General features: G+C 40.5%; 1 protein-coding gene and 1 long non-coding RNA gene across 4 annotated transcripts in view; one reads left to right on the forward strand and one right to left on the reverse strand.

Moving 5' to 3' along the window:
* Positions 1-14585, forward strand: part of SYNPR (synaptoporin) — a 320817-nt gene that overhangs the window by 192389 nt on the left and 113843 nt on the right. For all 3 annotated transcript variants that reach the window (XM_045493415.1, XM_045493416.1, XM_045493417.1), the window contains one exon: positions 907-1031. In XM_045493415.1, the coding sequence (XP_045349371.1) occupies positions 907-1031 (125 nt within the window). The remainder of the gene's footprint in view (positions 1-906; positions 1032-14585) is intronic.
* Positions 7895-10967, reverse strand: LOC123605815. The gene is made up of 3 exons (XR_006715903.1): positions 10427-10967; positions 8611-8656; positions 7895-8204 (listed from the first exon to the last, which is right to left on the reverse strand). It is a non-coding gene; the product is annotated as an uncharacterized LOC123605815 (long non-coding RNA).

Here is a 14585-nt window from a genome sequence, read left to right on the forward strand (position 1 = left end):
TCCATGTTCTACCCCAAGATGGACCATGACATTAATTGGTAACCAGTTGAACCTTTTAATAGTTGACATAGAGCAGCTAACACAGAGTTTTAACAACCAGGGAGGCTTTGAGGTTGACATATACTGAGATCTTGTGCTCTGAAATAGTGCGTATTAGATACTCACCTACTCTCCCTCAGCCCTTTAGGTCTTAAATTCTGGGGCTCTTGGGTGGATCGGTCAGTTGAGCTACTGACTTTAGCTCAGGTCATGATCTCGCAGTTGGTGAATTCAGCCCCGCGTTGGACTCTGTGCTGACAGCTCAGAGCCTGGAGCCTGCTTCTGATTCTGTGTCTCCCTCTCTCTCTCTCTGTCTCTCTCTGCCCCTCCACTGCTCATGCTCTGTCTCTCTCTCCCTCTCAAAAATAAATAAACATTTAAAAAAAATTAAATTCTTACTATGGCTTAAAAAAAAACCTATATTACTCCAAAAGATAAAACATGTTTATTGCAGAAGTTACAGGCAAGCAAATTAAAGCAAGGAGACATCTCGAATTCTTCCCACCTGGAGATATCTGTCATTAATCCCTTAGTGTGTAATTTTCCAGATCCTTTGATGTGAGATTACATCTCTACTTTCTGAGGCACGATGGCTCGTTACACAGTCAAACACGGGTATTTTCTCCTCCTGTTCAGTTTTTCTCCAAGCAAAGTTACACCAGTTTGCCGGACTAGTTTTTCAAACACCACTTCCGTGGTCCTCATCCTCCTCCTGGCTTCCATCTCCCAGCCTGAACCAAATACAGTGCCACATTTTGGAAGAACGTAACCTCTCCCAATTCAGACACTGAACTCTGATTGATGTATTTCACTGGATTAGCATCATTCCAATGACTCTCTTCTTTCTTGCTTCTTTGTTCTCCACAGCTTTTTGCGATCTTTGCGTTTGCAACATGCGGTGGCTATTCCGGAGGCCTGCGGCTGAGTGTGGACTGTGCCAACAAGACGGAAAGTAACCTCAGCATTGACATAGCATTTGCCTACCCATTCAGGTAGGGAATGGCAGCTCGTGCTCATAGAGAAGGCACCTTCTTCTTTCTGTGGTTTCTCAAAAGATAAGCAGTTTTCTAGAGACTTAGGGGTTAACAGAGAGGAGTCTGTCTGAGCCCACAGAACACCCGAACAAGTAAATGCCCACCTGCCACCCCACTTGGGGAGGATTTGTGAGTCCTACTGACTCTTCTCCAAAACATTGATACTGTTGGCCCAGTATTCGGAGCTGTCAGTAGGAGACCTCAGATACACAATTCCCTCCTCCCCATGCTTATTTCCTATCTTAAGTTCTTCCGAATTCTCTCTAGGATTAGTGTCACCTCTAATTTCATGTTGACGGTGCAATCTTGGTTGATAATGCCTTTAATAATATTAATATCTAATATTGCTTCCATCTGCCAGACACTATACTTAGCTGCTTACTTGGTTATCTCATTCAGTCCTTTTGTTTTTTTTTTTTAATTTTTTTTTTCAACGTTTATTTATTTTTGGGACAGAGAGAGACAGAGCATGAACAGGGGAGGGGCAGAGAGAGAGGGAGACACAGAATCGGAAACAGGCTCCAGGCTCTGAGCCATCAGCTCAGAGCCCGACGCGGGGCTCGAACTCACGGACCGCGAGATCGTGACCTGGCTGAAGTCGGACGCTTAACCGACTGCGCCACCCAGGCGCCCCTCATTCAGTCCTTTTGAAGGGAGGACAATTACTATCAGCGTTTACAAATGAGGAAAGTGAGGCACATACACATTTGCCCACATTCCTCAGCCAGTACATGGCAGTCAAGGTTGAGCCTCCCTGGGTTGAGCCCAGATCGCATATTTCTATTGCTATACTTAAATTGCCTGAGATCATTCTTTCGATCTCTTTATAAATTCAGTCTGAAAGGTACCTTATATGTGTCTGGTAGATGACTAGACACCTACCAGGGCTTTTTCCACATTGGATATCTTGTGATTCTGACCCATATACCCAAGTGGATGAACTGAATTCAATTTTAAAATAATTTCTTTCTGTAAAACTCCCAAATACTTGGCACCAAATAACCGGTATTATTTTTTAAAACAACTTTCAGCACAATGTTTCGGAACACTCTCTTGTTCATTTCTATTTAACACACATTTATCGAGTAATCACCTTGTGCCAGACATGGTGCTGGCTCTGGAAGTACAGAGAAAAGTATAAACTGATGCCTGAAAACTCTTCTTAAGTAGGAGAGTACAATGTTTTCCAAAATCTTTCCCATGGAGCCCTAGATATTTAATGTTTAATGAAGAAAAGAAGGAGGGAGGGAGAGAAAGGGTGAGGAATCATTTAAAAATTATGTGGTCAAATAAATTTAAGAAATACTTCTTAGCACTCTGCTTTTCTAATGCCCATTTCGAATCACCAAGAGAAATACAATGTTTCCCAAATACATTTGACCGCAGACACCTTTTCTCACTGAGCATCTCAGAGGATCTGTATATCATGGAACACATCCTTGTTATATTGATTTAGTGGACTTTCCCTAGCCTAAAACAAAAGTGCCTCAGCTTAGAGGCAATGAATCATGGGAAGTGGCATTTATACCAACATACCAAAGGGTTTTTAAAAGTAGAACTGATAAATGTTGCAAACACCTGTGCTCAAGTAGACACTCTCCACACTAATAAGAGAGTGCAAAGCTCAGAAATACTAAGCACAGAACCCCTAGTAATTTGGTGTAAAGAGCTACACGTGTGGGTAGAAATGAGGCTGAGTTGGGGATACTTGACACTTCTAAGTTCTGGAGGAACTCCTTGGTTTATTAGGGAGAAAGGCTAAGCCACTGCACACTCACGGGTCAGTATGTGGGATCTAGGATAGGAGATCAGAATGGCTGGTTCTAGGAGAGGAGATAAGAACTACCAATGGCTGGGATCTAGCAGAGGAGAGAAGAAATGTCAATGGCTGCACAAGAGAGGTAGCATGCATAGTAACATTAGTCGTGAAATTGTACGGTCTGCATTGCCTTCTACGATGATTTCGTACCAAAAAAAAAGTGGTAGGAACAGATGACTTCAAGGTCCGTCGCTTAAGATTTGAACATCATTAGGTCACCAAACGTTGAACACAAGTCCTTCTGTCTCTCAAACTGGAAGAGAGTGATCAAGAGACCTGTTTAGACAGGAAAACAGGGCCCGGTTGTTTGGGCTTAGGAGGGTGGAGAGCAGGGTCATGTTTAATTTCATGCAATCCTTGGCTAAGTGTACAATTTGAAAAGACACTTGAAGCAAATAGTTTCCAGTATTGGGCTTAATTTTCTTCCCAAGACATATTACCCTGGCCCAATAAAAGGCAACTGAAGAAATTGGATAAAAATGTTTATTGCCACCTATGAGCACAGTGGCCCTCTTATTTGAGATGTTTTTACTTGGTTTTTGAAACAAAGATGACCAACCATTATTTTTTCAGTAGCAGAAACTTTTCTTCCAAACACTACCTTGCCCAAAAGCTCTGTATATAAAACGGACAGGAGTCCCTGAGAAAGTTGAAGCAGGTTAAGAAAGGGGCTTGAACCATCCAGCTGGTCCTCCTTAGCCTTCTCCCTGCCACACACACAGCCCATCCCCTGCTGCAGAATCTCTAGTATCTCCTTAGAACCCTAGTCCCCTACAGGCATTATAAAAACCCACTGTTCTAGAAGAAAGCAAGAAAGCTTTTCCCACTCCGTTTACCACATCTGTACAACATTTAGTGTCGACCAGTTAGGAATGGAGATTAGCCTACCCATCCCACAGAATGTCTTGCACTTTTGTCCCATCTGTGTCCATCTAGGAGATACACATACCATTCCAGAGAGACCCTGTTTTACTAGACTTGCAAGTTCATTCATACATTTAGATGCTATAAAATGTTATGCCATGATCTTCTCGGGGAAGATGTCAATAGTGAGTGAACACATCTAGAATTTATACAGATTATTTTGACGTCATTTGTTTCAGAAGAAATTGGGTTAGCAAGGTGCTAATGATATAAATCATTAAAAAAGTTATTTTCTCCTAAAACTTTACAAGCCAATGCCAATGATTTCACCATAATCTTAGAAATAAAAGAAGAGATTCAGCAGCTTCTAACTCTTCAGTTTATTGCAAACACAAGGAAGACAATGAACTCTAAGGCCAAGTCTGTAAATGACAGAGCAAAAAAAGCTACTTCACTTACTTATCAGATTATCAGATGTGGGATGAAGTCAATTTAGAAAATGCTAGATAGGGGCGCCTGGGTGGCTCAGTCAGTTAAGCGTCCGACTCTTGGTTTTGGCTCAGGTCATGATCTCACGGTTTGTGAGATCAAGCACAGCATTGGACTCTGCACTGACAGCATGGAGCCTGCTTGGGATAGTCTCTCTCTCTCTCTCTCTCTCTCTCTCTCTCTCTCTCTCTCTCTCAAAAAAAAAAAAAATGCTAGATAATTTGCAAAATATTCACGTGCTGCTTCTGTTAAATATGCCAAAGCATGTGACTCCTTTATACCACCACACGTACATATTTTTGATTCACATCAGAAGGAATTTACATTCAGCAGTATATCCTTTTACTATCATCCAACCTTCCTTTTGATTCATGATTAAAATGAGCAAGTAATAGCTATTTTCTCATCTATATGTGCTAGTTTGGTAAAACAACAACAACAACAATTTATTTGCTAATTTGGGAGGGGGGGTCTGGATTTAAAATTTCTTGTACTTTCTTTATACACAAAAGTGTGAAGTAGAGTTTTTTATTAGAAGGAATTTAATATATTTGCAGAAAGTGTAGTCAAAGAATGCTAATCAACACTCTGCATGGATACCTGATTCATGTCAAATGAAAGATAAAGGAGGTTAGAAGAGAGACTTTGGGGGCTATGGGAGAAAAGGTTTTCATAGCATAGATGAGTTCTGATGGGTCTGAGTGATGAATGAATAAATATGCAAATACGTATCTCAAGCCCATAATGCACCAAAACTGCTGGCCACCTTCGTGTATATCCTGTAATCATTACACCAACCCGGTGAGGTAAGTTACCATTACATTGCTTGAGAAGACTGAATGGAGAGAAATTTGGTCAGCATCACACAGAAAATCAATTGCAAATTTTTGGATTTCATATGATCTTCTAATGTGAATAAAAACTGAAGATAACAATGTTCAGACTGTTTGAAGCATGGTGAGTAGAGCAAAAAATATGACAGAGAAAAGTGATAGAGGTGGAAAGGTAGTTTTGGGCAAGATTTTAGAACACGTTGAATTTCTAAGGAATTGAATTAGGGAGAAGGAGTTAACGATGATAAAAAGAGAATAATAAGGAAAATGATTTTGAAGCAGAGAATATAGATTTGAATTTGAACATGCATTTTGAGGTGTTTTCTATCCATAAGTCTTGTGCTAAAAGCCCCATGTAAGGAGAGAGAGGTGAAGCCTGATTGGGGTTCTAAAGAGTCATCTTCATGCAGTGAAACGAAAGTCCTGGGAGAAGGGAGGTCACCAAGAGAGATGTAGGACCAGGAGCACAGGGCTCAGGCGTGGGGGATGCCCGCGCTTATAACAAATGAAGGAGGGGCGCCTGGGTGGCTCAGTCAATTGAGCGTCCGACTCCAGCTCAGGTCATGATCTCACGGTCTGTGGGTTCGAGCCCCGCGTCGGGCTCTGTACTGACCACTCAGAGCCTGGATCCTGCTTCCAATCCTGTGTCTCCCTCTCTCTCTGCCCCTCACCCACTCTCTCTTTGTCTCATTCTGTCTCTCAAAAATAAATAAAAGTAAAAAAAAATTTTTTTTAAACGAAGACGGAGACAAATGAATGAGGAAATCCAAAAGAGCCAAGTGCAGAGGAAGTGGGACAAAGTGTGTGCTTCACAGAAGGTAAGAAAATGTCATGCGTGCTACCAGTCAGCACAAGTAGGACCACTGAGTATTTCAGAAAGTAAAGGAGTGAAAACTATGAAAAGGCCAGTGGATATAACTAATGGTGGTGATTAAGGACTTTTCAGTAGAAAAGAAAAGCATACAAGGCTGTTGGAGAATGGGAAATAGAATTTGATGTTTTCCCTCAGACAAGGAAAGTGCAAAATTCTAAGGATTCTAACCATCTTACGTTAAGCCTGCATGAGATGATGTTTGTGGAGAAAGAGACCAAGTTGTTTAGTCACCTTCTCATAGAGAACTAATTACTGAAAGTAATTAGTTCATTTGATGACATGGTGGTAAACTTCCCACTTTGCCTAGACAATAATAAGGTTTCCAGTGTATAGGAATCATTTGAGAACAACTGAATATAAAGAATAAAAGATTTATCATGACAAATCAACTATTATGTCACTTACATGTATTGAGATCCCCCAGCAAAATTTAAAATATTAAGTTTGCTGTCAATTTCAAGTTTTCTTGTAGATTGGAGGGAACTGATCATTGCTTTAGGTAGTTAACACGATTACCCTTGATTAATTTACCCTAAAGAAATAACCAGAGATATAGAGAAGGAAGTAGATACAAAGGTATTTATTGTTGAATTATTTTAAGTTCTTCAAAATTAGGAATAACTTATGTCTAAAGATAGGGAATCAGTTAAATAAATTGTGGGACATTCATAAAACGAAAGACATTAAAAGTCATTTTCTCTGGGAATGCAAGCTGGTGCAGCCACTCTGAAAAACAGCATGGAGGTTCCTCAAAAAATTCAAAATAGAACTACCCTACGACCCAGCAATTGCACTACTAGGTATTTAGTACAGGGGGTACAGGTGTGCTGTTTCAAAGGGACATATGCACCCCCATGTTTATGGCAGTACTATCAACAATAGCCAAAGTATGGAAAGAGCCCAATGTCCATCGATGGATAAATGGATAAATAAGATGTGGTATATATATACAATGGAGTATTACTCAACAATCAGAAAGAATGAGATCTTGCCATTTGCAACTACGTGGATGGAACTGGAGGGTATTATGCTAAGCGAAATTAGTCAGAGAAAGACAAATATCATATGACTTCACTCATATGAGGACTTAACGAGAGAAAACAGATGAACATAAGGGAAGGGAAGTGAAAATAATATAAAAACAGGGAGGGGGACAAAACATAAGAGACTCTTAAATATGCAGAACAAACAGAGGGTTCTGGAGGGGTTGTAGGAGGGGGGATGGGCTAAATGGGTAAGGGGCATTAAGGAATCTACTCCTGAAATCATTGTTGCACTATATGCTAACTAATTTGGATGTAAATTTTTAAAAAAAAATAAATTAAAAAAAAAAGTCATTTTCTCAAGTAACATGTTAAACATAGGTGAAATCCTCTAGCATTGTATAAAGGGACTAACCGGGATATAAAACTATACATATGTAATGGTTCTAATTTAGTTTTATTTTTTACTAGCTGGCTGTGGCAGATACTGCCCTGCCCATATCTCCCAGTCCCTCGCCATTCATCCCTATACCTTTCATTGCAAGCTTTTATGACTATTAGAAGTCTTTCTGGGGGCACAGAAACTTGTTTGGTCAGTATGCAGGACAGGCGAAAAATTCTGGGGAGTTGCTCTCTCCTGGAGCAGCCTTCATCCAATAATACATGTGAGTTGGAGGATAAATATCCCCATTACCTCACCTCTAAAGGGATACAACTCTAAGGCACGTTCCATACCATTTCTCAGAGGCACCCAGCAGGATAGCTCTGCCCATCATGGAAACCTGGTCAGTAACACACCTTTTATTCCTTCTTTCCCTTCTTTCCCTTTCCTGTCTCAATTCGCCACTGCCTTATTGGTGTTTCCAGGGATGAAGCCTCCAGAAACAACTTACACTCATATCTTGATCTCAGGTCTGCTTTGGGGCAATCCAGCCTAAGACACTAGTATTGCAGAATTGTGAACATTAAGAAACATGGATGGATAGATGGATGGATGGATGGATGGATGGATGGATGGATGGATGGATGCATGGATAAAGATAGATCCCTATTTCCTGTCACTCTAAATTCATCTTGTATAATGTTGATCGTGTGAAAACCAGCTTGGTTAGAAATCAGTACCTTTAGTTCAGAACATCTTCCCTTACGGTTTGTAGTTCAGATTTCATATATGAAGCCACAGTTGTTTTTCTCTGTTCATGGTATCTTAGCATACATGGTAGCTCTTCCAATTGGAAGTCATACTAGCATGGACTTTGACCTCAGTTTCTGAAAAATAAATGATAGCTTAGATTTTGGAAGTGATCCATAACACCTCCAAAATAAATTTTGTATGAGACATAGTCTATACTTTGTCAGTCCTCCCCAAATATGTTCTCTACATGTGGTGATTAACCGCACATCTTTTCTCATGGGATACCCAAATAACAAAAACTAAATCATATTTATGGAGATTATGTCATGATCATTGCATCAAAATATTAATTTGTTTCTTGGTGGTGAGATTATGAATGAATCAGATATTGTTTTTATACTTGCCACACTTTGCCGTGTGATTCTTCTTCTACAATATGATTTTATGACTTTTAATACTGTTAATCTACTGAAACAACATAGTGTAGCTTGAGCTATAAAGACGGACTGCCTAAGTTCAAATCCTGACTCTGATACTTACTGGCTATGTTTTGTTGAGAAAATTGCTTAGCATGTTTGTTTGTTATCTGTAAAACAAAGACAGTGTTACCCATTTCACAGTAAGTAGTTTGTATTAAGTGGGAAATGCTTAAAATAAGGTCTGGAATTCAGTAATTTCTCTTTTAGTATATTATTTTTACTTTCAAGAAAGGAATTAAAAATAGCTAAAAAAGATCATTATTCTAGTTAATTAACAACATTACCCCCAAGACAACAAAACAACCCCTTTATTATATTTTACCCAGAATGGTAGCTTCCCTAACCGTCTCTCTCCCATATGCAAACATTAAAAAGTATGTACATATTTAACTGTTTCATATTTATTAACTTGTTTTTACTCTTGTCTTTAATCCTATGTGGATTGTCCTTGAAGGTATCATCAGATCTGTATTTTTTTTTTCTCATTAAACTAATGGGAAAATGAAGCCCTCCCAAAGTGACAGAAAGAACAGTGCTCAGTGACACTAGCACAGCCCTTCCAAGGTTGTGTGGCCTGAATGGGATGGGAGAATGAGATTCTGAGTCCGATCTTCATGATTCTTGAAAGGGAATTTGAAGAGGGGTCTTTGTATTGAGGGAAAGGTGAGCTGGGGTGCTCAGCTGGGCACTGGCTGCGTAAGCCCTGTTCCCCGTTTATAAATGTTGCCACTTGATCTGATTCTGCTATTCCTGTTTGGAACATGGGGACAGGTGGAGGTTGATGCCAGGAAATCTGTGGAGTTTGGGCCATTACCTAGTAAAACTAGCTCTGTTGGGGGAAAAGCATTTTCTAAAATCCATACCCTAGAGCAGTGGTGATAAACTGTTCTTTTTACCAGAAGGGCCAATTTGGGGAAAATAAAAATGTTAAGGGCTGTAATGTTTTATTCCTTGTGTTCAGGAAATGCTGCATTTGCAATTACATTTAAGCATTTGTTTATTGTTTCTCATTATCAAAGGGTTTCACTCTTTTTGGCTAACATTTCAGAAAAACTTTATAACTACAGTATCTCATCATAATGTTGTGCATTAAAATAAATTTCGTGTGTGATGAGACCTGGTAGTTCTATGGGGCAGGGAGAGCTGGGGAGATTCAAGGGTGGTGTAGCCTAAGGGTTAATAATGTATCTCTAGCCAAACATCTGGCTTCGAATCTAAGCTGTGCCACCCAGCAAATGGGCAAGTTATAACCCCTCTGGGCTTAGGTTTCCTTATTGTAAGAAGGAAATAGTACTGGGGCACCTGGGTGGTGCAGTCGGTTAAGCGTCCAACTCTTGATCTCAGCTCAGGTCATGGTCTCACACTTCGTGAGTTTGAGTCCCACATCAGGCTCTGCACTGATGTTGAAGAGCCTGCTTGGGGTTCTGTCTCTACTTCTCTCTGACCCTCCCCCACTTGTGCTCTCTCTCTCTCTCTTTCTCAAAATAAATAAACTTAAAAAAAATTTTTTTAAAAAGAAGGAAATAGTACTTTCCTCTTAGAATGGTTGTGACCATTCAGGTAAGTCATACAAGCTACTTGTGCAACACAGAGTCTGGCACACATGAAGATCTCACTGAATTATAGTGTCCTTGTTGTGGATATGATTCATAGTTTTATTAATAGAATGTAGTACAAGGACCTGGCACCAGAGTATAGCTGTAGACCAAGGACAAGGACAGCCATATTTGGAGATTTCTGCAACAACACAAGAGCTGTCATTTGTAGGGACTGTCTGCAGAGAGCACATAAAATGGTGCAGTGGCTGCTGGCATGGAATAGGCCAAATGGAAAAATTAGCGAATGACAAATTACTCCACCCCCACCCCACAATTCACCTCCCAGCCTGTGTAGATTGGAGCACTTGTGTTGCAACACTTCCCCACAGGTGAGTGGTGATGAGGACTTAGAAGGATGCCTTAGTTTGGGTTCTCCCAGAAGCATGCTGAGACAAAGATCTGTAGTTGTCTTGGCAGGTGATCCCTGGAAGCACCAGTGAAGCGTGGAGAAGGGGAAGAAAAACAATAATGAGTAGATTTATGGGTAGGGTACCATCATGGGCAATTGAGGCAACTGAGACTTCCAGGAAAACACAGCTAACATCCTTCACAGTAATTCTGTCAGGCAAGTGAGGAAGTTGGGGTAATTATCTACCAACTCCTGTTGGCCATTGGTCAAAACTACTCCTGCAACTTCTGTTAATTCCCTGGTGCTTCTTGTGGACCAAGCATGCCCTGGCAGCCCAGCTGAGCCTTCAAGCAGAGATCTCAGATGACTATATTAGAAGACCATCACCTATAGAAACCCACAGAGATGTGGATGGGTGACCCATGGCTTCTAATACTAAAATTCTTTAATCATCTTTCCTACACCTGTGAATGACCCCATGTTGTATCATTTAGTCATTCTCTCAATAAATACTTATTAAGCACCTACAGTGTGCAAGGCTGTGAACTATGTGGGCACATGGTATGTATTAGTGAAGTGCACATAGCCGCCTCCCCCATAAAATTTACAATTACATGGGGATGGGAGAAAGACATTAAAGATGTAGACAAAGAATACACACACAGAAAGAGTAGTGTTAATTTGCAGGAAGAACGTGAACATTGTATGGAGAAGTAAAATAAATGTTGGTGGGATGGAGAGAGTTACAGACACCTATATATAGAATGATCCAGAAGGGCCTCCCTGAGGAGATGGCATTTCAGCCAGTAAAAAGAGAAGAGGAAAGAATGTTCTAAGCAAAGGGAACAGCATGGGCAGGGCTGACAGTAAATTCAGAAGATAAAGGGGATAGAAGGAGGAGCCATGCTGTGTTAGATTAACAGGTTGGGGAAAACCTCCTTGAGAAGTGACATTGGAGTGCAGACCTGCAAGAATTGAGAGAAGGAGAGATCGTGAGAGAGCTTGCCTCAAAGACCTGAGGGGTATATTCCTGGTAAGGGGACGAGCAAGTGTAGAGGCCTGATGTCCCAGCGTGAAAAGACTGAAAATCAACCAGAAGACCAGCCTTGCTGGGTTGGAATAAGGAGGAGGGAGGGAGGCAGGAGATGAACTTGAAGAAGCGGACAGAAGCTGGATCACATACGGTCTTGTGGGATCATATGAAGAATTTGGATTTTATTTATTTATTTTTTTTATTATATGAAATTTATTGTCAAATTGGTTTCCATACAACACCCAGTGCTCATCCCAAAAGGTGCCCTCCTCAATACCCATCCCCCACCCTCTCCTCCCTCCCACCCCCCATCAACCGTCAGTTTGTTCTCAGTTTTTAACAGTCTCTTATGCTTTGGCTCTCTCCCACTCTAACCTCTTTTTTTTTTTTTTTTTTTTCCTATTTTCCTCCCCCTCCCCCATGGGTTCCTGTTAAGTTTCTCAGGATCCACATAAGAGTGAAACCATATGGTATCTGTCTTTCTCTGTATGGCTTATTTCACTTAGCATCACACTCTCCAGTTCCATCCACGTTGCTACAAAAGGCCATATTTCATTTTTTCTCATTGCCACGTAGTATTCCATTGTATATATAAACCACAATTTCTTTATCCATTCATCAGTTGATGGACATTTAGGCTCTTTCCATAATTTAGCTATTGTTGAGAGTGCTGCTATGAACATTGGGGTACAAGTGCCCCTATGCATCAGTACTCCTGTATCCCTTGGGTAAATTCCTAGCAGTGCTATTGCTGGGTCATAGGGTAGGTCTATTTTTAATTTTCTGAGGAACCTCCACACTGCTTTCCAGAGCGGCTGCACCAATTTGCATTCCCACCAACCGTGCAAGAGGGTTCCCGTTTCTCCACATCCTCTCCAGCATCTATAGTCTCCTGATTTGTTCATTTTGGCCACTCTGTCTGGCGTTAGGTGATACCTAAGTGTGGTTTTGATTTGTATTTCCCTGATAAGGAGCGACACTGAACATCTTTTCATGTGCCTGTTGGCCATCCGGATGTCTTCTTTACAGAAGTGTCTATTCATGTCTTCTGCCCATTTCTTCACTGGGTTATTTGTTTTTCGGGTGTGGAGTTTGGTGAGCTCTTTATAGATTTTGGATACTAGCCCTTTGTCCTTTATGTCATTTGCGAATATCTTTTCCCATTCCGTTGGTTGCCTTTTAGTTTTGTTGGTTGTTTCCTTTGCTGTGCAGAAGCTTTTTATCTTCATAAGGTCCCAGTAATTCACTTTTGCTTTTAATTCCCTTGCCTTTGGGGATGTGTCGAGTAAGAGATTGCTACGGCTGAGGTCAGAGAGGTCTTTTCCTGCTTTCTCCTCGAAGGTTTTGATGGTTTCCTGTCTCACATTCAGGTCCTTTATCCATTTTGAGTTTATTTTTGTGAATGGTGTGAGAAAGTGGTCTAGTTTCAACCTTCTGCATGTTGCTGTCCAGTTCTCCCAGCACCATTTGTTAAAGAGACTGTCTTTTTTCCATTGGATGTTCTTTCCTGCTTTGTCAAAGATGAGTTGGCCATACGTTTGTGGGTCTAGTTCTGGGGTTTCTATTCTATTCCATTGGTCTATGTGTCTGTTTTTGTGCCAATACCATGCTGTCTTGATGATGACAGCTTTGTAGTAGAGGCTAAAGTCTGGGATTGTGATGCCTCCTGCTTTGGTCTTCTTCTTCAAAATTCCTTTGGCTATTCGGGGCCTTTTGTGGTTCCATATGAATTTTAGGATTGCTTGTTCTAGTTTCGAAAAGAATGCTGGTGCAATTTTGATTGGGATTGCATTGAATGTGTAGATAGCTTTGGGTAGTATAGACATTTTGACAATATTTATTTTTCCAACTCATGAGCAGGGAATGTCTTTCCATTTCTTTAAATCTTCTTCAATTTCCTTCATCAGCTTTCTATAGTTTTCAGCATACAGATCCTTTACATCTTTGGTTAGATTTATTCCTAGGTGTTTTATGCTTCTTGGTGCAATTGTGAATGGGATCAGTTTCTTTATTTGTCTTTCTGTTGCTTCATTGTTAGTGTATAAGAACGCAACTGATTTCTGTACATTGATTTTGTATCCTGCAACTTTGCTGAATTCATGTATCAATTCTAGCAGACTTTTGGTGGAGTCTATCGGAGTTTCCATGTATAATATCATGTCATCTGCAAAAAGCGAAAGCTTGATTTCATCTTTGCCAATTTTGATGCCTTTGATTTCCTTTTGTTGTCTGATTGCTGATGCTAGAACTTCCAGCACTATGTTAAACAACAGCGGTGAGAGTGGGCATCCCTGTCGTGTTCCTGATCTCAGGGAAAAAGCTCTCAGTTTTTCCCCATTGAGGATGATGTTAGCTGTGGGCTTTTCATAAATGGCTTTTATGATCTTTAAGTATGTTCCTTCTATCCCGACTTTCTCAAGGGTTTTTATTAAGAAAGGGTGCTGGATTTTGTCAAAGGCCTTTTCTGCATCGATTGATAGGATCATATGGTTCTTCTCTTTTTTTTTGTTAATGTGATGTATCACGTTGATTGATTTGCGAATGTTGAACCAGCCCTGCATCCCAGGAATGAATCCCACTTGATCATGGTGAATAATTCTTTTTATATGCCGTTGAATTCGATTTGCTAGTATCTTATTGAGAATTTTTGCATCCATATTCATCAGGGATATTGGCCGGTAGTTCTCTTTTTTTACTGGGTCTCTGTCTGGTTTAGGAATCAAAGTAATACTGGCTTCATAGAATGAGTCTGGAAGTTTTCCTTCCCTTTCTATTTCTTGGAATAGCTTGAGAAGGATAGGTATTATCTCTGCTTTAAACGTCTGGTAGAACTCCCCTGGGAAGCCATCTGGTCCTGGACTCTTATTTGTTGGGAGATTTTTGATAACCGATTCAATTTCTTCGCTGGTTATGGGTCTGTTCAAGCTTTCTATTTCCTCCTGATTGAGTTTTGGAAGAGTGTGGGTGTTTAGGAATTTGTCCATTTCTTCCAGGTTGTCCAATTTGTTGGCGTATAATTTTTCATAGTATTCCCTGATAATTGTTTGTATCTCTGA

This window comes from Leopardus geoffroyi, chromosome A2, assembly GCF_018350155.1.
Source record: "Leopardus geoffroyi isolate Oge1 chromosome A2, O.geoffroyi_Oge1_pat1.0, whole genome shotgun sequence".
Taxonomy (NCBI): domain Eukaryota; kingdom Metazoa; phylum Chordata; class Mammalia; order Carnivora; family Felidae; genus Leopardus; species Leopardus geoffroyi.